The sequence below is a fragment of the Salvelinus fontinalis genome, chromosome 18 (assembly GCF_029448725.1).
Source record: "Salvelinus fontinalis isolate EN_2023a chromosome 18, ASM2944872v1, whole genome shotgun sequence".
In the NCBI taxonomy this organism is placed as follows: Eukaryota; Metazoa; Chordata; class Actinopteri; order Salmoniformes; family Salmonidae; genus Salvelinus; species Salvelinus fontinalis.
In genome coordinates, this window is record NC_074682.1 from 60,967,688 (window position 1) to 60,991,714 (window position 24,027).

Sequence of the window (24,027 nt, forward strand, 5' to 3'; positions counted from 1 at the left end):
AGTGTGGAGGGGTGGACGAGTTAGACCAGTCTGCTTCAGGACAGTGTGGAGGGATGGACGAGTTAGATCAGTGTGGAGGGGTGGACGAGTTAGACCAGTCTGCTTCAGGACAGTGTGGAGGGGTGGACGAGTTAGACCAGTCTGCTTCAGGACAGTGTGGAGGGATGGACGAGTTAGATCAGTGTGGAGGGGTGGACGAGTTAGACCAGTCTGCTTCAGGACAGTGTGGAGGGATGGACGAGTTAGACCAGTCTGCTTCAGGACAGTCTGGAGGGACGGACGAGTTAGACCAGTCTGCTTCAGGACAGTCTGGAGGGGTGGACGAGTTAGATCAGTGTGGAGGAATGGACGAGTTAGACCAGTCTGCTTCAGGACAGTGTGGAGGGGTGGACGAGTTAGACCAGTCTGCTTCAGGACAGTGTGGAGGGATGGACGAGTTAGATCAGTGTGGAGGGGTGGACGAGTTAGACCAGTCTGCTTCAGGACAGTGTGGAGGGATGGACGAGTTAGACCAGTCTGCTTCAGGACAGTCTGGAGGGACGGACGAGTTAGACCAGTCTGCTTCAGGACAGTCTGGAGGGGTGGACGAGTTAGACCAGTCTGGAGGGACAGTGTGGAGGGGTGGACGAGTTAGACCAGTCTGCTTCAGGACAGTGTGGAGGGATGGACGAGTTAGACCAGTCTGCTTCAGGCCAGTGTGGAGGGATGGACGAGTTAGACCAGTCTGATTCAGGACAGTGTGGAGGGACGGACGAGTTAGACCAGTCTGCTTCAGGACAGTGTGGAGGGATGGACGAGTTAGACCAGTCTGCTTCAGGACAGTGTGGAGGGATGGACGAGTTAGACCAGTCTGCTTCAGGACAGTGTGGAGGGATGGACGAGTTAGACCAGTCTGGAGGGACAGTGTGGAGGGATGGACGAGTTAGACCAGTCTGCGTCAGGCCAGTGTGGAGGGATGGACGAGTTAGACCAGTCTGCTTCAGGCCAGTGTGGAGGGGTGGACGAGTTAGACCAGTCTGCTTCAGGCCAGTGTGGAGGGATGGACGAGTTAGACCAGTCTGGAGGGACAGTGTGGAGGGATGGACGAGTTAGACCAGTCTGCTTCAGGACCGTGTGGAGGGATGGACGAGTTAGACCAGTCTGCTTCAGGACAGTGTGGAGGGGTGGACGAGTTAGACCAGTCTGCTTCAGGACAGTCTGGAGGGATGGACGAGATAGACCAGTCTGGAGGGACAGTGTGGAGGGATGGACGAGTTAGACCAGTCTGCTTCAGGACAGTCTGGAGGGATGGACGAGATAGACCAGTCTGGAGGGACAGTGTGGAGGGATGGACGAGTTAGACCAGTGTGGAGGGATGGACGAGTTAGACCAGTCTGCTTCAGGCCAGTGTGGAGGGATGGACGAGTTAGACCAGTCTGCTTCAGGCCAGTGTGGAGGGGTGGACGAGTTAGACCAGTCTGCTTCAGGACAGTCTGGAGGGATGGACGAGTTAGACCAGTCTGCTTAAGGACAGTGTGGAGGGGTGGACGAGACTCTCTCTCTGCCTCAGTCTCTCTCTCTCTCTCTCTGCCTCAGTCTCTCTCTCTGCCTCAGTCTCTCTCTCTCTCTGTCTCTCTGTCTCTCTGTCTCTCTGTCTCTCTGTCTCTCTCTCTCTCTCTCTGTCTCTCTGTCTCTCTCTCTCTCTGTCTCTCTCTCTCTCTGTCTCTCTGTCTCTCTCTCCGCCTCAGGTCTCTCTCTCTCTCTCTCTCCGCCTCAGGTCTCTCTCTCCGCCTCAGGTCTCTCCCTCTCTCTCCGCCTCAGGTCTCTCCCTCTCTCTCCGCCTCAGGTCTCTCTCTCTCTCTCCGCCTCAGGTCTCTCTCTCTCTCTCTCTCCGCCTCAGGTCTCTCTCTCTCCGCCTCAGGTCTCTCTCTCTCCGCCTCAGGTCTCTCTCTCTCTCTCTCTCTCTCTCTCTCCGCCTCAGGTCTCTCTCTCTCTCTCCGCCTCAGGTCTCTCTCTCTCTCTCTCTCCGCCTCAGGTCTCTCTCTCTCCGCCTCAGGTCTCTCTCTCTCTCTCTCTCTCCGCCTCAGGTCTCTCTCTCTCTCTCTCCGCCTCAGGTCTCTCCCTCTCTCTCCGCCTCAGGTCTCTCCCTCTCTCTCCGCCTCAGGTCTCTCTCTCTCTCTCCGCCTCAGGTCTCTCTCTCTCTCTCTCTCCGCCTCAGGTCTCTCTCTCTCCGCCTCAGGTCTCTCTCTCTCTCTCTCTCTCTCTCTCCGCCTCAGGTCTCTCTCTCTCTCTCTCCGCCTCAGGTCTCTCTCTCTCTCTCTCCGCCTCAGGTCTCTCTCTCTCTCTCTCCGCCTCAGGTCTCTCTCTCTCTCTCTCTCTCTCTCCGCCTCAGGTCTCTCTCTCTCTCTCTCTCTCTCTCCGCCTCAGGTCTCTCTCTCTCTCTCTCTCTCTCTCTCCCTCTCTCTCTCTCCGCCTCAGGTCTCTCTCTCTCTCTCTCTCTCTCTCTCTCCGCCTCAGGTCTCTCTCTCTCTCTCTCTCTCTCTCTCTCTCTCTCTCTCTCCGCCTCAGGTCTCTCTCTCTCTCTCTCTCTCTCCGCCTCAGGTCTCTCTCTCTCTCTCTCCGCCTCAGGTCTCTCTCTCCGCCTCAGGTCTCTCTCTCTCTCTCTCCGCCTCAGGTCTCTCTCTCTCTCTCTCCGCCTCAGGTCTCTCTCTCTCTCTCCGCCTCAGGTCTCTCTCTCTCTCTCCGCCTCAGGTCTCTCTCTCTCTCTCCGCCTCAGGTCTCTCTCTCTCTCTCCGCCTCAGGTCTCTCTCTCTCTCTCCGCCTCAGGTCTCTCTCTCTCTCTCCGCCTCAGGTCTCTCTCTCTCTCTCCGCCTCAGGTCTCTCTCTCTCTCTCCGCCTCAGGTCTCTCTCTCTCTCTCCGCCTCAGGTCTCTCTCTCTCTCTCTCCGCCTCAGGTCTCTCTCTCTCTCTCCGCCTCAGGTCTCTCTCTCTCTCTCCGCCTCAGGTCTCTCTCTCTCTCTCCGCCTCAGGTCTCTCTCTCTCTCTCTCTCCGCCTCAGGTCTCTCTCTCTCTCTCCGCCTCAGGTCTCTCTCTCTCCGCCTCAGGTCTCTCTCTCTCCGCCTCAGGTCTCTCTCTCTCCGCCTCAGGTCTCTCTCTCTCCGCCTCAGGTCTCTCTCTGTCTCTCTCCGCCTCAGGTCTCTCTCTGTCTCTCTCCGCCTCAGGTCTCTCTCTGTCTCTCTCCGCCTCAGTCTACTGGGCTATAGAGAGAAGGTGAGGTGGGTGAACTTACCTTGGTAAGGTGAGAAGTGTTGAGACTTGCTGGCTGCTGAGTAGTACTCCACTGCTTTCTTAAAGCGGACAACTTTGTCATCAGTCCTGGACTGGAATAGGAAACAGCCATGTTAAACTGGACTGGAATAAGAAACAGCCATGTTAAACCGGACTGGAATAGGAAACAGCCATGTTAAACCGGACTGGAATAAGAAACAGCCATGTTAAACCGGACTGGAATAAGAAACAGCCATGTTAAACCGGACTGGAATAAGAAACAGCCATGTTAAACCGGACTGGAATAAGAAACAGCCATGTTAAACCGGACTGGAATAAGAAACAGCCATGTTAAACCGGACTGGAATAAGAAACAGCCATGTTAAACCGGACTGGAATAAGAAACAGCCATGTTAAACCGGACTGGAATAAGAAACAGCCATGTTAAACCGGACTGGAATAAGAAACAGCCATGTTAAACCGGACTGGAATAAGAAACAGCCATGTTAAACCGGACTGGAATAAGAAACAGCCATGTTAAACCGGACTGGAATAAGAAACAGCCATGTTAAACCGGACTGGAATAAGAAACAGCCATGTTAAACCGGACTGGAATAAGAAACAGCCATGTTAAACCGGACTGGAATAAGAAACAGCCATGTTAAACTGGACTGGAATAAGAAACAGCCATGTTAAACTGGACTGGAATAGGAAACAGCCATGTTAAACTGGACTGGAATAAGAAACAGCCATGTTAAACTGGAATAAGAAACAGCCATGTTAAACTGGAATTAGAAACAACCCTGTTAAACTGGACTGGAATAAGAAACAGCCATGTTAAACTGGACTGGAATAGGAAACAGCCATGTTAAACTGGACTGGAATAAGAAACAGCCATGTTAAACCGGACTGGAATAAGAAACAGCCATGTTAAACCGGACTGGAATAAGAAACAGCCATGTTAAACCGGACTGGAATAATAAACAGCCATGTTAAACTGGACTGGAATAAGAAACAGCCATGTTAAACTGGACTGGAATAGGAAACAGCCATGTTAAACTGGACTGGAATAGGAAACAGCCATGTTAAACTGGACTGGAATAGGAAACAGCCATGTTAAACTGGACTGGAATAGGAAACAGCCATGTTAAACTGGACTGGAATAGGAAACAGCCATGTTAAACTGGACTGGAATAGGAAACAGCCATGTTAAACTGGACTGGAATAGGAAACAGCCATGTTAAACTGGAATAAGAAACAGCCATGTTAAACTGGACTGGAATAATAAACAGCCATGTTAAACTAGACTGGAATAAGAAACAGCCATGTTAAACTGGACTGGAATAGGAAACAGCCATGTTAAACTGGACTGGAATAGGAAACAGCCATGTTAAACTGGACTGGAATAGGAAACAGCCATGTTAAACTGGACTGGAATAGGAAACAGCCATGTTAAACTAGACTGGAATAAGAAACAGCCATGTTAAACTGGACTGGAATAAGAAACAGCCATGTTAAACTCGACTGGAATAATAAACAGCCATGTTAAACTGCATTGGAATAAGAAACAGCCATGTTAAACTGGACTGGAATAGGAAACAGCCATGTTAAACTGGAATAAGAAACAGCCATGTTAAACTGGAATAAGAAACAGCCATGTTAAACTGGAATAATAAACAGCCATGTTAAACTAGACTGGAATAGGAAACAGCCATGTCAAACTGGACTGGAATAGGAAACAGCCATGTTAAACTGGAATAAGAAACAGCCATGTTAAACTGGAATAAGAAACAGCCATGTTAAACTAGACTGGAATAGGAAACAGCCATGTTAAACTGGACTGGAATAGGAAACAGCCATGTTAAACTGGAATAAGAAACAGCCATGTTAAACTGGACTGGAATATGAAACAGCCAGGTTAAACTGGACTGGAATAGGAAACAGCCATGTTAAACTCGACTGGAATAAGAAACAGCCATGTTAAACTCGACTGGAATAATAAACAGCCATGTTAAACTGCATTGGAATAAGAAACAGCCATGTTAAACTGGACTGGAATAGGAAACAGCCATGTTTAACTAGAATAAGAAACAGCCATGTTAAACTGGAATAAGAAACAGCCATGTTAAACTGGACTGGAATAGGAAACAGCCATGTTAAACTGGAATAAGAAACAGCCATGTTAAACTGGAATAAGAAACAGCCATGTTAAACTGGACTGGAATAATAAACAGCCATGTTAAACTAGACTGGAATAAGAAACAGCCATGTTAAACTGGACTGGAATAGGAAACAGCCATGTTAAACTGGACTGGAATAGGAAACAGCCATGTTAAACTGGACTGGAATAGGAAACAGCCATGTTAAACTAGACTGGAATAAGAAACAGCCATGTTAAACTGGACTGGAATAAGAAACAGCCATGTTAAACTGGACTGGAATAAGAAACAGCCATGTTAAACTGGACTGGAATAAGAAACAGCCATGTTAAACTGGACTGGAATAAGAAACAGCCATGTTAAACTGGACTGGAATAAGAAACAGCCATGTTAAACTGGACTGGAATAAGAAACAGCCATGTTAAACTGGACTGGAATAGGAAACAGCCATGTTAAACTGGACTGGAATAGGAAACAGCCATGTTAAATTGGACTGGAATAGGAAACAGCCATGTTAACCTGGACTGGAATAGGAAACAGCCATGTTAAACTGGACTGGAATAAGAAACAGCCATGTTAAACTGGACTGGAATAGGGAAACAGCCATGTTAAACTGGACTGGAATAAGAAACAGCCATGTTAAACTGGACTGGAATAAGAAACAGCCATGTTAAACTGGAATAAGAAACAGCCATGTTAAACTGGACTGGAATAAGAAACAGCCATGTTAAACTGGACTGGAATAGGAAACAGCCATGTTTAACTGGAATAAGAAACAGCCATGTTAAACTGGAATAAGAAACAGCCATGTTAAACTGGACTGGAATAGGAAACAGCCATGTTAAACTGGAATAAGAAACAGCCATGTTAAACTGGAATAAGAAACAGCCATGTTAAACTGGACTGGAATAATAAACAGCCATGTTAAACTAGACTGGAATAAGAAACAGCCATGTTAAACTGGACTGGAATAGGAAACAGCCATGTTAAACTGGACTGGAATAGGAAACAGCCATGTTAAACTGGACTGGAATAGGAAACAGCCATGTTAAACTAGACTGGAATAAGAAACAGCCATGTTAAACTGGACTGGAATAAGAAACAGCCATGTTAAACTGGACTGGAATAAGAAACAGCCATGTTAAACTGGACTGGAATAAGAAACAGCCATGTTAAACTGGACTGGAATAAGAAACAGCCATGTTAAACTGGACTGGAATAAGAAACAGCCATGTTAAACTGGACTGGAATAAGAAACAGCCATGTTAAACTGGACTGGAATAGGAAACAGCCATGTTAAACTGGACTGGAATAGGAAACAGCCATGTTAAATTGGACTGGAATAGGAAACAGCCATGTTAACCTGGACTGGAATAGGAAACAGCCATGTTAAACTGGACTGGAATAAGAAACAGCCATGTTAAACTGGACTGGAATAGGGAAACAGCCATGTTAAACTGGACTGGAATAAGAAACAGCCATGTTAAACTGGACTGGAATAAGAAACAGCCATGTTAAACTGGAATAAGAAACAGCCATGTTAAACTGGACTGGAATAAGAAACAGCCATGTTAAACTGGACTGGAATAGGAAACAGCCATGTTAAACTGGACTGGAATAAGAAACAGCCATGTTAAACTGGACTGGAATAATAAACAGCCATGTTAAACTAGACTGGAATAAGAAACAGCCATGTTAAACTGGACTGGAATAGGAAACAGCCATGTTAAACTGGACTGGAATAGGAAACAGCCATGTTAAACTGGACTGGAATAGGAAACAGCCATGTTAAACTAGACTGGAATAAGAAACAGCCATGTTAAACTGGACTGGAATAAGAAACAGCCATGTTAAACTGGACTGGAATAAGAAACAGCCATGTTAAACTGGACTGGAATAAGAAACAGCCATGTTAAACTGGACTGGAATAAGAAACAGCCATGTTAAACTGGACTGGAATAAGAAACAGCCATGTTAAACTGGACTGGAATAGGAAACAGCCATGTTAAACTGGACTGGAATAGGAAACAGCCATGTTAAATTGGACTGGAATAGGAAACAGCCATGTTAACCTGGACTGGAATAGGAAACAGCCATGTTAAACTGGACTGGAATAAGAAACAGCCATGTTAAACTGGACTGGAATAGGGAAACAGCCATGTTAAACTGGACTGGAATAAGAAACAGCCATGTTAAACTGGACTGGAATAAGAAACAGCCATGTTAAACTGGAATAAGAAACAGCCATGTTAAACTGGACTGGAATAAGAAACAGCCATGTTAAACTGGACTGGAATAGGAAACAGCCATGTTAAACTGGACTGGAATAAGAAACAGCCATGTTAAACTGGACTGGAATAGGAAACAGCCATGTTAAACTGGACTGGAATAAGAAACAGCCATGTTAAACTGGACTGGAATAAGAAACAGCCATGTTAAACTAGAATAAGAAACAGCCATGTTAAACTAGAATAAGAAACAGCCATGTTAAACTGGACTGGAATAAGAAACAGCCATGTTAAACTGGACTGGAATAAGAAACAGCCATGTTAAACTGGACTGGAATAAGAAACAGCCATGTTAAACTGGACTGGAATAGGAAACAGTCATGTTACTCAGTCAAAAGCAATACATCAACACAAAAGGTTATTTAATAGTCCTGATATCTCACCCCTCCAGTAATGTACCTGTGAATGTTTGAAGACCCGGCTAGGTGATGAATGTACCTCAATATAGCCCTGTCAGGTGTTCTGTACCTGTGAGTGTCTGAAGATGTCTGCGAGTACCTGTGAGTGTCAGAAGATGTCTGCGAGTACCTGTGAGTGTCTGAAGATGTCTGTGAGTACCTGTGAGTGTCAGAAGATATCTGTGAGTACCTGTGAGTACCTGTGAATGTCAGAAGATGTCTGCGAGTACCTGTGAGTGTCAGAAGATGTCTGCGAGTACCTGTGAGTGTCAGAAGATGTCTGTGAGTACCTGTGAGTATCTGAAGATATCTGCGAGTACCTGTGAGTGTCAGAAGATGTCTGCGAGTACTTGTGAGTGTCAGAAGATGTCTGCGAGTACCTGTGAGTGTCAGAAGATGTCTGCGAGTACCTGTGAGTGTCTGAAGATGTCTGCGAGTACCTGTGAGTGTCTGAAAATGTCTGCGAGTACCTGTGAGTGTCTGAAGATGTCTGCGAGTACCTGTGAGTGTCAGAAGATGTCTGCGAGTACCTGTGAGTGTCAGAAGATGTCTGTGAGTACCTGTGAGTATCTGAAAATATCTGTGAGTACCTGTGAGTACCTGTGAGTGTCAGAAGATGTCTGCGAGTACCTGTGAGTGTCTGAAGATGTCTGCGAGTACCTGTGAGTGTCTGAAGATGTCTGCGAGTACCTGTGAGTGTCAGAAGATGTCTGCGAGTACCTGTGAGTGTCAGAAGATGTCTGCGAGTACCTGTGAGTGTCAGAAGATGTCTGCGAGTACCTGTGAGTGTCTGAAGATGTCTGCGAGTACCTGTGAGTGTCTGAAGATGTCTGCGAGTACCTGTGAGTGTCTGAAGATGTCTGCGAGTACCTGTGAGTGTCTGAAGATGTATGCGAGTACCTGTGAGTGTCTGAAGATGTCTGTGAGTACCTGTGAGTGTCTGAAGATGTCTGTGAGTACCTGTGAGTGTCTGAAGATGTCTGTGAGTACCTGTGAGTGTCTGAAGATGTCTGTGAGTACCTGTGAGTGTCTGAAGATGTCTGTGAGTACCTGTGAGTGTCTGAAGATGTCGTTAGCGATGGCCTCCAGGTCGCTGAAGTCCGTCATGTTTCGAACATAGTCAGCCACTGCCTTGATGACCACGTCACACGGCGGGAGCACTAGCTGGTGGGCGCGCACCTAGAGGTCAGAGGTCAAACACAGCCTTGATCACCACGTCACACGGCGGGAGCACTAGCTGGTGGGCGCGCACCTAGAGGTCAGAGGTTAGAGACAGCCTTGATGACCACGTCACACGGCGGGAGCACTATCTGGTGGGCGCGCACCTAGAGGTCAGAGGTCAAACACAGCCTTGATCACCGCGTCACACGGCCGGAGCACTATCTCTTGGAATGAGGAAGTACAGAAGACATAGCTGGATCACGCGGTCTGAAAATAATAAGCTTTGTCAGAAATATTGATCTACTCCTCCATAAAACGGGTCAGTTTATTAGCCTTTTGGTGTGACGCCTTTTGAATCTTTACATGAAAATAATTTGACAATTGAAGTATAAAAAGCAATGAAAACATGTTGTGGTGAAATGGAATGCTCACTATTAACAATAAGATGTTGTGGTGAAATGGAATGCTCACTATTAACAATAAGATGTTGTGGTGAAATGGAATGCTTACTATTAACAATAAGATGTTGTGGTGAAATGGAATGCTCACTATTAACAATAAGATGTTGTGGTGAAATTTGAAATGTTATTTTTTTTTCATTGCCTGGAGGCAGACCAGGTAGCCTGGAGGCAGACCAGGTAGCCTGGAGGCAGACCAGGTAGCCTGGAGGCAGACCAGGTAGCCTGGAGGCAGACCAGGTAGCCTGGAGGCAGACCAGGTAGCCTGGAGGCAGACCAGGTAGCCTGGAGGCAGACCAGGTAGCCTGGAGTCAGACCAGGTAGCCTGGAGGCAGACCAGGTAGCCTGGAGGCAGACCAGGTAGCCTGGAGGCAGACCAGGTAGCCTGGAGGCAGACCAGGTAGAAATGTTATTTTTTTTTCATTGCCTGGAGTCAGACCAGGTAGCCTGGAGTCAGACCAGGTAGCCTGGAGGCAGACCAGGTAGCCTGGAGGCAGACCAGGTAGCCTGGAGGCAGACCAGGTAGCCTGGAGGCAGACCAGGTAGCCTGGAGGCAGACCAGGTAGCCTGGAGGCAGACCAGGTAGCCTGGAGGCAGACCAGGTAGCCTGGAGGCAGACCAGGTAGAAATGTTATTTTTTTTTCATTGCCTGGAGTCAGACCAGGTAGCCTGGTTGGCAGACCAGGTAGCCTGGAGGCAGACCAGGTAGCCTGGAGTCAGACCAGGTAGCCTGGAGGCAGACCAGGTAGCCTGGAATCAGACCAGGTAGCCTGGAGGCAGACCAGGTAGCCTGGAGGCAGACCAGGTAGCCTGGAGGCAGACCAGGTAGCCTGGAGGCAGACCAGGTAGCCTGGTTGGCAGACCAGGTAGCCTGGTTGGCAGACCAGGTAGCCTGGTTGGCAGACCAGGTAGCCTGGAGGCAGACCAGGTAGCCTGGAGGCAGACCAGGTAGCCTGGAGGCAGACCAGGTAGCCTGGAGGCAGACCAGGTAGCCTGGAGGCAGACCAGGTAGCCTGGAGGCAGACCAGGTAGCCTGGAGGCAGACCAGGTAGTCTGGAGGCAGACCAGGTAGCCTGGTTGGCAGACCAGGTAGCCTGGAGGCAGACCAGGTAGCCTGGAGGCAGACCAGGTAGCCTGGAGGCAGACCAGGTAGCCTGGAGGCAGACCAGGTAGCCTGGAGGCAGACCAGGTAGTCTGGAGGCAGACCAGGTAGCCTGGTTGGCAGACCAGGTAGCCTGGAGGCAGACCAGGTAGCCTGGAGGCAGACCAGGTAGCCTGGTTGGCAGACCAGGTAGCCTGGTTGGCAGACCAGGTAGCCTGGTTGGCAGACCAGGTAGCCTGGAGTCAGACCAGGTAGCCTGGAGGCAGACCAGGTAGCCTGGAGGCAGACCAGGTAGCCTGGAGGCAGACCAGGTAGCCTGGAGGCAGACCAGGTAGCCTGGAGGCAGACCAGGTAGCCTGGAGGCAGACCAGGTAGCCTGGAGGCAGACCAGGTAGCCTGGAGTCAGACCAGGTAGCCTGGAGGCAGACCAGGTAGCCTGGAGGCAGACCAGGTAGCCTGGAGGCAGACCAGGTAGAAATGTTATTTTTTTTTCATTGCCTGGAGTCAGACCAGGTAGCCTGGAGTCAGACCAGGTAGCCTGGAGTCAGACCAGGTAGCCTGGAGGCAGACCAGGTAGCCTGGAGGCAGACCAGGTAGCCTGGAGGCAGACCAGGTAGCCTGGAGGCAGACCAGGTAGCCTGGAGGCAGACCAGGTAGCCTGGAGGCAGACCAGGTAGCCTGGAGGCAGACCAGGTAGAAATGTTATTTTTTTTTCATTGCCTGGAGTCAGACCAGGTAGCCTGGTTGGCAGACCAGGTAGCCTGGAGGCAGACCAGGTAGCCTGGAGTCAGACCAGGTAGCCTGGAGTCAGACCAGGTAGCCTGGAGGCAGACCAGGTAGCCTGGAGGCAGACCAGGTAGCCTGGAGGCAGACCAGGTAGCCTGGAGGCAGACCAGGTAGCCTGGTTGGCAGACCAGGTAGCCTGGTTGGCAGACCAGGTAGCCTGGTTGGCAGACCAGGTAGCCTGGTTGGCAGACCAGGTAGCCTGGAGGCAGACCAGGTAGCCTGGAGGCAGACCAGGTAGCCTGGAGGCAGACCAGGTAGCCTGGAGGCAGACCAGGTAGCCTGGAGGCAGACCAGGTAGTCTGGAGGCAGACCAGGTAGCCTGGAGGCAGACCAGGTAGTCTGGAGGCAGACCAGGTAGCCTGGTTGGCAGACCAGGTAGCCTGGAGGCAGACCAGGTAGCCTGGAGGCAGACCAGGTAGCCTGGAGGCAGACCAGGTAGCCTGGAGGCAGACCAGGTAGCCTGGAGGCAGACCAGGTAGTCTGGAGGCAGACCAGGTAGCCTGGTTGGCAGACCAGGTAGCCTGGAGGCAGACCAGGTAGCCTGGAGGCAGACCAGGTAGCCTGGAGGCAGACCAGGTAGCCTGGTTGGCAGACCAGGTAGCCTGGTTGGCAGACCAGGTAGCCTGGTTGGCAGACCAGGTAGCCTGGTTGGCAGACCAGGTAGCCTGGAGGCTGACCAGCAACAGGTTCAAATCTGACAGGAAGGGTTTCTGACATTAGTATCCTAGAGGCCTTCTCTTATTGTTGTTGAGCAAAGCTCTTCATCTCTAAACGGCTCCCTATACTGAGACCCAATGCCTCAACCCCTCAGTGTATTTATTGCTATTTGTGTGACCGACCACCTCGATTCGGTCTTATGTTGCGAAATTTGAAATGGTGTTTTTTACATTTGATTAAAGTAGAGACTGGAAAATGGTATATAATATACGACAGTTGAGGAACAATGGGAAAGTAATTCTGCTTTGAAAGTTGATAAACTTGTAATGTCACTTTTGAGAAAAGGGCCTTTGAATGTTTTGGTACACCTACTGGAGAGCTCTTCTTTGTCTACACCCATTCAGCATCGTTCACACCCTCTTAATCCTTAGCCCCACCCATCTCTTTAAGGATTCACATGTGAGGCCATGTGCTAAACAGAGGGAGAAGTGTAATAAACAACCAAAGATTAAGACTAAAAATGGTGAACGTAGTAGCCTACAATAAGGAAAGACTCCAGGTAAAAATAAACTTGATCTAGTCCTTGGCCTTTATCCTAATCTGACTTTAGTGCAGGTCATGTTGTTCACATTACCCTTTCTGGTAAACACATATCAAATGAATTCTACGTTTATTTGTCACAGGCACAAGATATAGAAGGTGTAAACGGTACAGTGAAACGGTTACTTGTATATTTGCATTTTATCAAATATCAAAAATAGAAAGTGTACTGATACAAATATTTAATCATTATTAGATGATTCTTCAGACACACTGGTCTAAATTGATGGGTCATGTGAAAGAAATGTAATTTCCACCCCCCAGACACATCTAGCTAAGTGGATGGGTCTCTATTGTCTAGACGTGTTCATGAAATACTATAGATGGCTGTAATCACCCCCCAGACACATCTAGCTAAGTGGATGGGTCTCTATTGTCTAGACGTGTTCATGAAATACTATAGATGGCTGTAATCACCCCCCAGACACACCTGGCTAACTTGATGTGTCATGTAATAATGCGGCAAAATGGAGTCTTTTGTTTCGACATGTAGCTAGCTAGCTAAACAATAAACCCTAATCCCAACTCATACATTAGTGAGTGAGCCAGCAAGCTAACGTTCACTGGCTAACAAACTTGCAATGAAAATGGCTTTCTGGCTAAATTAGAAACGTATAATATCTGAAAATGTAGCTAGACTCTTACCCCGTAAACATGGATGAACACTACATAGCAGACTGGAACCTTTTATATTCTGTTTTGTATGCATGTCATGTTGCTACCATGCTGTGTAAAAGCAATCCACACCAAGCCCAGTATACCCCAGAATCGAATCTATTATTTTACTGTTTAAGCCAATGTGTGTAAATGTGTCTGATTTTAGCTGAGCTCTTTAGCTCTTTTAAACCCTACTCTGACAACTCTTAATTGATTTGAGGATCCCTGTTGCCTTAAAGTGTTGTGTTGCTACCATGTGGTGTTGCTACCATGCTGTGTTGTCATGTGTTGCTGCCTTGCTATGTTGTTGTCTTAGGTCTTTATGTAGTGATGTGTGTTTTGTTCTATATTTATTTATTTTTAAATCCCAGGCCCCCGTCCCCGCAGGAGGCCTTTTGGTAGGCTGTCATTGTAAATAAGATTTTGTTCTTAACTGACGTGCCGAGTTAAATAAAAAATGTAATCTTGTTTGGCCAGCGTTGTGTCAAAGTCACTCTGGTTCACACTGACTGTGTTCTGTACACAAAGTAACCCATCACAACTTTCTCCAACTGATCTGTCGATAGCGCCTGCTAAATTCAGTGCATCAAAGTTGAGAAAACTAGCAAAACTTTTGTAGTTCTCGATGGCTAACGTTATATATTTCTAAAACACTGTGCTAGAAAGGATTATCAACACATGCTGAGCAGCCCACGTTATAGACAGAAGCATGCTACATGGCAGACCAATCAGAACTCATCTCCCGACATGTCCAGCCCATAAATTATCTCAGCCAATCATGGCTAATGGGTTGGTTCCTGTCTTTGTCCGTGGCTAAACCAACTAGGCTAGTAATTTAACAATTGTATTCGTATTTACAGAAGGACTACGAGTTTGTTATTAAGACATGAAAGTTCACATGTTTCAGAAGGCATTTTTTTTATTTTTTTTTATGTAATAAATAAAGACGTTCAGTGCCTCTCCTGTGAAGTAGTGACGTGCCACATAAGCCTAGCTTCCTGAAACATTTAGGTATTCATTTATCCACACCTGGTTTCTCACTTTCAACTGGTGACCATTCCTCCGGCTACCTCTAGGTTTATCTATTATCTGCTCCTAGTGATGTTACAGGCAGTGGCGCTCTCCTTCTTGGTTCTCGCTCCCTGTATTGGACCATCCCCTAGATCCCGCTCGCTGTCCTACCAGTTCCACTCTTCCTGACCAACCAATTGGTACGTGACCCACCCTGAGAGGACAGACATCAGCAGTGCCTCTTTTTGGAGACTGTTCCCCCGTGCTATCCAATTGGGCCGGCTGGCCTCAATCCGAGCAAGACCCGGTCGACCCGTCTGTTTTCAGTGGATCTCCGACAGCGTTCCGGCGCAGGGCGAGGCACGCCAAGGGCCGTCCCGTTACGCGCTGTGACATCAGAGACACATTGCGTTTCTCAAACCCTATTGGCTCTGTTGTGCTGAAGAAAACCCACCAATAGAACACCTCTCGAGCGGCTGTGACTGTGGGTAGGTCGAGTCTTTCCCACTGGGTGAACACACTTGGTTCTCCTCCATCACTGGAGGACTGTGCCCCTGTGCCTCGTTGTGCGCCAAGGTAGACCCTCAATGTTCCAGTTGATCCTGCAAGTAGGATATTCTTGTCTTGGTACAATGAAACTGAATAGCTCATTAAATCAGTTATGGTTTCTTTGATCGACCCGATCGATCGGTTACTTGGATAACTGTGGCAATTCTAGAGTGCTGATCTTCAGGGACAGGAGCATCTTTCTGACTCAAACCAGGTGACGCTTTTACTGACCCTCGTGGCGTCTCTCATGTCTTCCCTATCAACTTTCAATGGTAGTTTCTGTGGTGACCATAGTTTTTTTTTTATTTAACCTTTATTAGGCAAGTCCGTTAAGAACAAATTCTTATTTTACAATGACGGCCTTCCAGGGAACAGTGGGTTAACTGCCTTGTTCAGGGGCAGAACGACAGATTTTTACCTTGTCAGCTCGGGGATTTGATCTGGCAACCTTTCGGTTACTGGCCCAACACTAACTACTAGGCTACCTGCCGCCGGGTAACGGAAAATTATGATTACTGATGTTTAAAAGTACTTTTTACAGTGGTCAGAAACTTCTGAAAGTGTCATTAATTCTGTTTTAACAGTCAAATGTGACTGCCTGTTGTGTCCATCTGTGTGACATAATGTCCTATGGGGTCACGCCAATAAATGAAAGAGAAAAAAGGTTTTCTTGGGACAAAAATATAAAAAACAATTGTTAAGTATAAAAAGCGGTTATCTCGTTTAGTGAAATGACTGAGTGATATCCAGAATGTAATAGTGAGACACTTGGTTATCATCATTATAAAAAGGAAATTGTGTTTTTCATTTGAAATGCCAGAATTACTGATTTAAAGACAGAAGGAACTAAACAGAGGAAATATCACGCTGTTGTCTATTTGGAAATCATTAAACCATTATATTAACATTAATTATAAATGCTAAAATTTAATTTTTTTTACTTAACATTTAGACAAGTCGTTCGCTGCTCGCACCCACCCGACCGACCAGCATCACTACTCTGGACGGTTCTGACCTAGAATATGTGGACAACTATAAATACCTAGGTGTCTGGTTAGACTGTAAACTCTCCTTCCAGACTCACATTAAGCATCTCCAATCCAAAATTAAATCTAGAATCGGCTTCCTATTTTGCAACAAAGCCTCCTTCACTCACGCAGCCAAACATACCCTCGTAAAACTGACTATCCTACTGATCCTTGACTTCGGCGATGTCATTTACAAAATAGCCTCCAACACTCTACTCAACAAATTGGATGCAGTCTATCACAGTGCAATCTATTTTGTCACCAAAGCCCCATATACTACCCATCACTGCGACCTGTACGCTCTCGTTGGTTGGCCCTCGCTTCATATTCGTCGCCAAACCCACTGGCTCCAGGTCATCTACAAGTCTATGCTAGGTAAAGCCCCGCCTTATCTCAGCTCACTGGTCACCATAACAACACCCACCAGTAGCACGCGCTCCAGCAGGTATATCTCACTGGTCATCCCCAAAGCCAACACCTCCTTTGGCCGCCTTTCCTTCCAGTTCTCTGCTGCCAATGACTGGAACGAACTGCAAAAATCGCTGAAGCTGGAGACTTCTATTTCCTTCACCAACTTTAAACATCAACTATCTGAGCATCTAACCGATCACTGCAGCTGTACACAGTCCATCTGTAAATAGCCCACCCAATTTACCTACCTCATCCCCATACTGTTTTTATTTACTTTTCTGCTCTTTTGCACACCAGTATTTCTACTTGCACATCACCATCTGCTCATTTATCACTACAGTATTAATCTGCTAAATTGTAATTATTCGCTCCTATGGCCTATTTATTGCCTTACCTTCTCATGCGTTTTGCACACACTGTATATAGACTCTCTTTTTTCTACTGTGTCATTGACTTGTTTATTGTGTTATTGGCTTGTTTACTGTTTATTCCATGTGTAACTCTGTGTTGTTGTTTGTGTCACACTGCTTTGCTTTATCTTGGCCAGGTCGCAATTGTAAATGAGAACTTGTTCTCAACTGGCCGACCTGGTTAAATAAAGGTGAAATAAAAAAAATCTATAAAAAAATAAAAGTCAGTTAATAACTAATTCTTATTTACAATGACGGCCTACCAGGGAACAGTGGGTTAAACTGCCTTGTTCAGGGGCAGAACAACAGACCACTAGGTTACCTACTGCCCCTACCCTCTAACCACTAGGTTACCTACCCCCCCTACCCTCTAACCACTAGGTTACCTACCCCCCCCCTACCCTCTAACCACTAGGTTACCTACTGCCCCTACCCTCTAACCACTAGGTTACCTACTGCCCCTACCCTCTAACCACTAGGCTACCTACTGCCCCTACCCTCTAACCACTAGGTTACCTACTGCCCCTACCCTCTAACCACTAGGTTACCTACCGCCCCTACCCTCTAACCACTAGGTTACCTACTGCCCCTACCCTCTAACCACTAGGTTACCTACCCCCCCTACCCTCTAACCACTAGGTTACCTACTGCCCCTACCCTCTAACCACTAGGTTACCTACCCCCCTACACTCTAACCACTAGGTTACCTACCCCCCCTAAACTCTAACCACTAGGTTACCTACCCCCCTACACTCTAACCACTAGGTTACCCCCCCCCCCCCCCTACCCTCTAACCACTAGGTTACCTACCGCCCCTACCCTCTAACCACTAGGTTACCTACCCCCCCTACACTCTAACCACTAGGTTAACTACCCCCCCTACACTCTAACCACTAGGTTACCTACCCCCCCTACACTCTAACCACTAGGTTACCTACCCCTCTACCCTCTAACCACTAGGTTACCTACTGCCCCTACACTCTAACCACTAGGTTACCTACCCCCCCTACACTCTAACCACTAGGTTACCTACCGCCCCTACCCTCTAACCACTAGGTTACCTACCGCCCCTACCCTCTAACCACTAGGTTACCTACTGCCCCTACCCTCTAACCACTAGGTTACCTACCGCCCCTACCCTCTAACCACTAGGTTACCTACTACCCCTACCCTCTAACCACTAGGTTACATACCCCCCCTACCCTCTAACCACTAGGTTACCTACCGCCCCTACCCTCTAACCACTAGGTTACCTACTGCCCCTACCCTCTAACCACTAGGTTACCTACTGCCCCTACCCTCTAACCACTAGGTTACCTACCACCCCTACCCTCTAACCACTAGGTTACCTACTGCCCCTACCCTCTAACCACTAGGTTACCTGCCCCCCCTACACTCTAACCACTAGGTTACCTACCGCCCCTACCCTCTAACCACTAGGTTACCTACCGCCCCTACCCTCTAACCACTAGGTTACCTACCCCCCCTACCCTCTAACCACTAGGTTACCTACTGCCCCTACCCTCTAACCACTAGGTTACCTACTGCCCCTACCCTCTAACCACTAGGTTACCTACTGCCCCTACCCTCTAACCACTAGGTTACCTGCCCCCCTACCCTCTAACCACTAGGTTACCTACCCCCCCTACCCTCTAGGTTACCTACTGCCCCTACCCTCTAACCACTAGGTTACCTACCGCCCCTACCCTCTAGCCACTAGGTTACCTACCGCCCCTACCCTCTAACCACTAGGTTACCTACCGCCCCTACCCTCTAACCACTAGGTTACCTACCTCCCCTACCCTCTAACCACTAGGTTACCTACCGCCCCTACCCTCTAACCACTAGGTTACCTACCGCCCCTACCCTCTAACCACTAGGTTACCTACCCCCCCTACCCTCTAACCACTAGGTTACCTACTGCCCCTACCCTCTAACCACTAGGTTACCTACCGCCCATACCCTCTAACCACTAGGTTACCTACCGCCCCTACCCTCTAACCACTAGGTTACCTACCACCCCTACCCTCTAACCACTAGGCTACCTACTGCCCCTACCCTCTAACCACTAGGTTACCTACTGCCCCTACCCTCTAACCACTAGGTTACCTACCCCCCCCCTACCCTCTAACCACTAGGTTACCTACTGCCCCTACCCTCTAACCACTAGGTTACCTACTGCCCCTACCCTCTAACCACTAGGTTACCTACTGCCCCTACCCTCTAACCACTAGGTTACCTACTGCCCCTACCCTCTAACCACTAGGTTACCTGCCCCCCTACCCTCTAACCACTAGCTTACCTACCGCCCCTACCCTCTAACCACTAGGTTACCTACTGCCCCTACCCTCTAACCACTAGGTTACCTACCGCCCCTACCCTCTAACCACTAGGTTACCTACTGCCCCTACCCTCTAACCACTAGGTTACCTACCGCCCCTACCCTCTAACCACTAGGTTACCTACCGCCCCTACCCTCTAACCACTAGGTTACCTACTGCCCCTACTCTCTAACCACTAGGTTACCTACCGCCCCTACCCTCTAACCACTAGGTTACCTACTGCCCCTACCCTCTAACCACTAGGTTACCTACTGCCCCTACCCTCTAACCACTAGGTTACCTACTGCCCCTACCCTCTAGGTTACCTACTGCCCCTACCATCTAACCACTAGGTTACCTACTGCCCCTACCCTCTAACCACTAGGTTACCTACTGCCCCTACCCTCTAACCACTAGACTACCTATTGCCCCTACCCTCCAACCACTAGGTTACCTACCGCCCCTACCCTCTAACCACTAGGTTACCTACCGCCCCTACCCTCTAACCACTAGGTTACCTACCGCCCCTACCCTCTAACCACTAGGTTACCTACTGCCCCCCTACCCTCTAACCACTAGGTTACCTACTGCCCCTACCCTCTAACCACTAGGTTACCTACTGCCCCTACACTCTAACCACTAGGTTACCTACCGCCCCTACCCTCTAACCACTAGGTTACCTACTGCCCCTACCCTCTAACCACTAGGTTACCTGCCCCCCTACCCTCTAACCACTAGGTTACCTACTGCCCCTACCCTCTAACCACTAGGTTACCTACCCCCCCTACACTCTAACCACTAGGTTACCTACTGCCCCTACCCTCTAACCACTAGGTTACCTACCACCCCTACCCTCTAACCACTAGGTTACCTACTGCCCCTACCCTCTAACCACTAGGTTACCTACTGCCCCTACCCTCTAACCACTAGGTTACCTACCCCCCCTACCCTCTAGGTTACCTACTGCCCCTACCCTCTAGGTTACCTACTGCCCCTACCCTCTAACCACTAGGTTACCTACCCCCCCTACCCTCTAGGTTACCTACCTCACCTACCCTCTAACCACTAGGCTACCCGCCGCCCCTACCCTCTAACCACTAGGTTACCTACCGCCCCTACCCTCTAACCACTAGGTTACCTACCTCACCTACCCTCTAACCACTAGGTTACCTACTGCCCCTACCCTCTAACCACTAGGTTACCTACTGCCCCTACCCTCTAACCACTAGGTTACCTACCGCCCCTACCCTCTAACCACTAGGTTACCTACCCCCCCCTACACTCTAACCACTAGGCTACCTACTGCCCCTACCCTCTAACCACTAGGTTACCTACTGCCCCTACCCTCTAACCACTAGGTTACCTACCCCCCCCCTACCCTCTAACCACTAGGTTACCTACTGCCCCTACCCTCTAACCACTAGGTTACCTACTGCCCCTACCCTCTAACCACTAGGTTACCTACTGCCCCTACCCTCTAACCACTAGGTTACCTACTGCCCCTACCCTCTAACCACTAGGTTACCTACTGCCCCTACCCTCTAACCACTAGGTTACCTACTGCCCCTACCCTCTAACCACTAGGTTACCTACTGCCCCTACCCTCTAACCACTAGGTTACCTACTGCCCCTACCCTCTAACCACTAGGTTACCTACTGCCCCTACCCTCTAACCACTAGGTTACCTACTGCCCCTACCCTCTAACCACTAGGTTACCTACTGCCCCTACCCTCTAACCACTAGGTTACCTACCCCCCCTACACTCTAACCACTAGGTTACCTACCGCCCCTACCCTCTAACCACTAGGTTACCTACTGCCCCTACCCTCTAACCACTAGGTTACCTACCGCCCCTACCCTCTAACCACTAGGTTACCTACCGCCCCTACCCTCTAACCACTAGGTTACCTACTGCCCCTACACTCTAACCACTAGGTTACCTACTGCCCCTACCCTCTAACCACTAGACTAGCTGCCGCCCCTACACTCTAACCACTAGACTAGCTGCCGCCCCTACACGCTAACCACTAGGTTACCTACTGCCCCTACCCTCTAACCACTAGACTACCTATTGCCCCTACCCTCCAACCACTAGGTTACCTACCGCCCCTACCCTCTAACCACTAGGTTACCTACCGCCCCTACCCTCTAACCACTAGGTTACCTACCGCCCCTACCCTCTAACCACTAGGTTACCTACTGCCCCCCTACCCTCTAACCACTAGGTTACCTACTGCCCCTACCCTCTAACCACTAGGTTACCTACTGCCCCTACACTCTAACCACTAGGTTACCTACCGCCCCTACCCTCTAACCACTAGGTTACCTACTGCCCCTACCCTCTAACCACTAGGTTACCTGCCCCCCTACCCTCTAACCACTAGGTTACCTACCCCCCCTACCCTCTAACCACTAGGTTACCTACCGCCCCTACCCTCTAACCACTAGGTTACCTACTGCCCCTACCCTCTAACCACTAGGTTACCTACCACCCCTACCCTCTAACCACTAGGTTACCTACTGCCCCTACCCTCTAACCACTAGGTTACCTACTGCCCCTACCCTCTAACCACTAGGTTACCTACCCCCCCTACCCTCTAGGTTACCTACTGCCCCTACCCTCTAGGTTACCTACTGCCCCTACCCTCTAACCACTAGGTTACCTACCCCCCCTACCCTCTAGGTTACCTACCTCACCTACCCTCTAACCACTAGGCTACCCGCCGCCCCTACCCTCTAACCACTAGGTTACCTACCGCCCCTACCCTCTAACCACTAGGTTACCTACCTCACCTACCCTCTAACCACTAGGTTACCTACTGCCCCTACCCTCTAACCACTAGGTTACCTACTGCCCCTACCCTCTAACCACTAGGCTACCTACTGCCCCTACCCTCTAACCACTAGGTTACCTACTGCCCCTACCCTCTAACCACTAGGTTACCTACTGCCCCTACCCTCTAACCACTAGGTTACCTACCGCCCCTACCCTCTAACCACTAGGTTACCTGCCCCCCTACCCTCTAACCACTAGGTTACCTACTGCCCCTACCCTCTAACCACTAGGTTACCTACTGCCCCTACCCTCTAACCACTAGGTTACCTACTGCCCCTACCCTCTAACCACTAGGTTACCTACTGCCCCTACCCTCTAACCACTAGGTTACCTACTGCCCCTACCCTCTAACCACTAGGCTACCTACTGCCCCTACCCACTAACCACTAGGTTACCTACTGCCCCTACCCTCTAACCACTAGGTTACCTACTGCCCCTACCCTCTAACCACTAGGTTACCTACCGCCCCTACCCTCTAACCACTAGGCTACCTACTGCCCCTACCCTCTAACCACTAGGTTACCTACTGCCCCTACCCTCTAACCACTAGGTTACCTACCGCCCCTACCCTCTAACCACTAGGTTACCTACCGCCCCTACCCTCTAACCACTAGGTTACCTACCCCCCCTACACACTAACCACTAGGTTACCTACGGCCCCTACCCTCTAACCACTAGGTTACCTACTGCCCCTACCCTCTAACCACTAGGTTACCTACCGCCCCTACCCTCTAACCACTAGGTTACCTACCGCCCCTACCCTCTAACCACTAGGTTACCTACCCCCCCTACACACTAACCACTAGGTTACCTACGGCCCCTACCCTCTAACCACTAGGTTACCTACCGCCCCTACACTCTAACCACTAGGTTACCTACTGCCCCTACCCTCTAACCACTAGGTTACCTACCGCCCCTACCCTCTAACCACTAGGTTACCTACCGCCCCTACCCTCTAACCACTAGGTTACCTACCGCCCCTACCCTCTAACCACTAGGTTACCTACTGCCCCTACCCTCTAACCACTAGGTTACCTACTGCCCCTACCCTCTAACCACTAGGTTACCTACTGCCCCTACCCTCTAACCACTAGGTTACCTACCCCCCCTACCCTCTAACCACTAGGTTACCTACTGCCCCTACCCTCTAACCACTAGGTTACCTACTGCCCCTACCCTCTAACCACTAGGTTACCTACTGCCCCTACACTCTAACCACTAGGTTACCTACCGCCCCTACCCTCTAACCACTAGGTTACCTACCGCCCCTACCCTCTAACCACTAGGTTACCTGCCCCCCTACCCTCTAACCACTAGGTTACCTACCCCCCCTACCCTCTAACCACTAGGTTACCTACCCCCCCTACACTCTAACCACTAGGTTACCTACCCCCCCTACACTCTAACCACTAGGTTACCTACCGCCCCTACCCTCTAACCACTAGGTTACCTACTGCCCCTACCCTCTAACCACTAGGTTACCTGCCCCCCTACCCTCTAACCACTAGGTTACCTACTGCCCCTACCCTCTAACCACTAGGTTACCTACTGCCCCTACCCTCTAACCACTAGGTTACCTACTGCCCCTACCCTCTAACCACTAGGTTACCTACCGCCCCTACCCTCTAACCACTAGGTTACCTACCGCCCCTACCCTCTAACCACTAGGTTACCTACCGCCCCTACACTCTAACCACTAGGTTACCTACTGCCACTACCCTCTAAACCACTAGGTTACCTACTGCCCCTACCCTCTAACCACTAGGTTACCTACTGCCCCTACCCTCTAACCACTAGGTTACCTACCCCCCCTACACTCTAACCACTAGGTTATCTACCGCCCCTACCCTCTAACCACTAGACTAGCTGCCGCCCCTACACTCTAACCACTAGGTTACCTACTGCCCCTACCCTCTAACCACTAGGTTACCTACTGCCCCTACCCTCTA

General features: G+C 49.4%; 1 protein-coding gene across 2 annotated transcripts in view; it reads right to left on the reverse strand.

Annotated features, from left to right (window-relative positions):
* LOC129815839 (constitutive coactivator of PPAR-gamma-like protein 1) overlaps positions 1–24,027 on the reverse strand; it is an 80,699-nt gene that overhangs the window by 41,121 nt on the left and 15,551 nt on the right. For both annotated transcript variants that reach the window (XM_055869996.1, XM_055869997.1), the window contains exons 4-5: positions 9,141–9,269; positions 3,268–3,358 (exon numbers count right to left, since the gene is read on the reverse strand). In XM_055869996.1, coding sequence (XP_055725971.1) covers positions 3,268–3,358; positions 9,141–9,269 — 220 coding nt within the window. The remainder of the gene's footprint in view (positions 1–3,267; positions 3,359–9,140; positions 9,270–24,027) is intronic.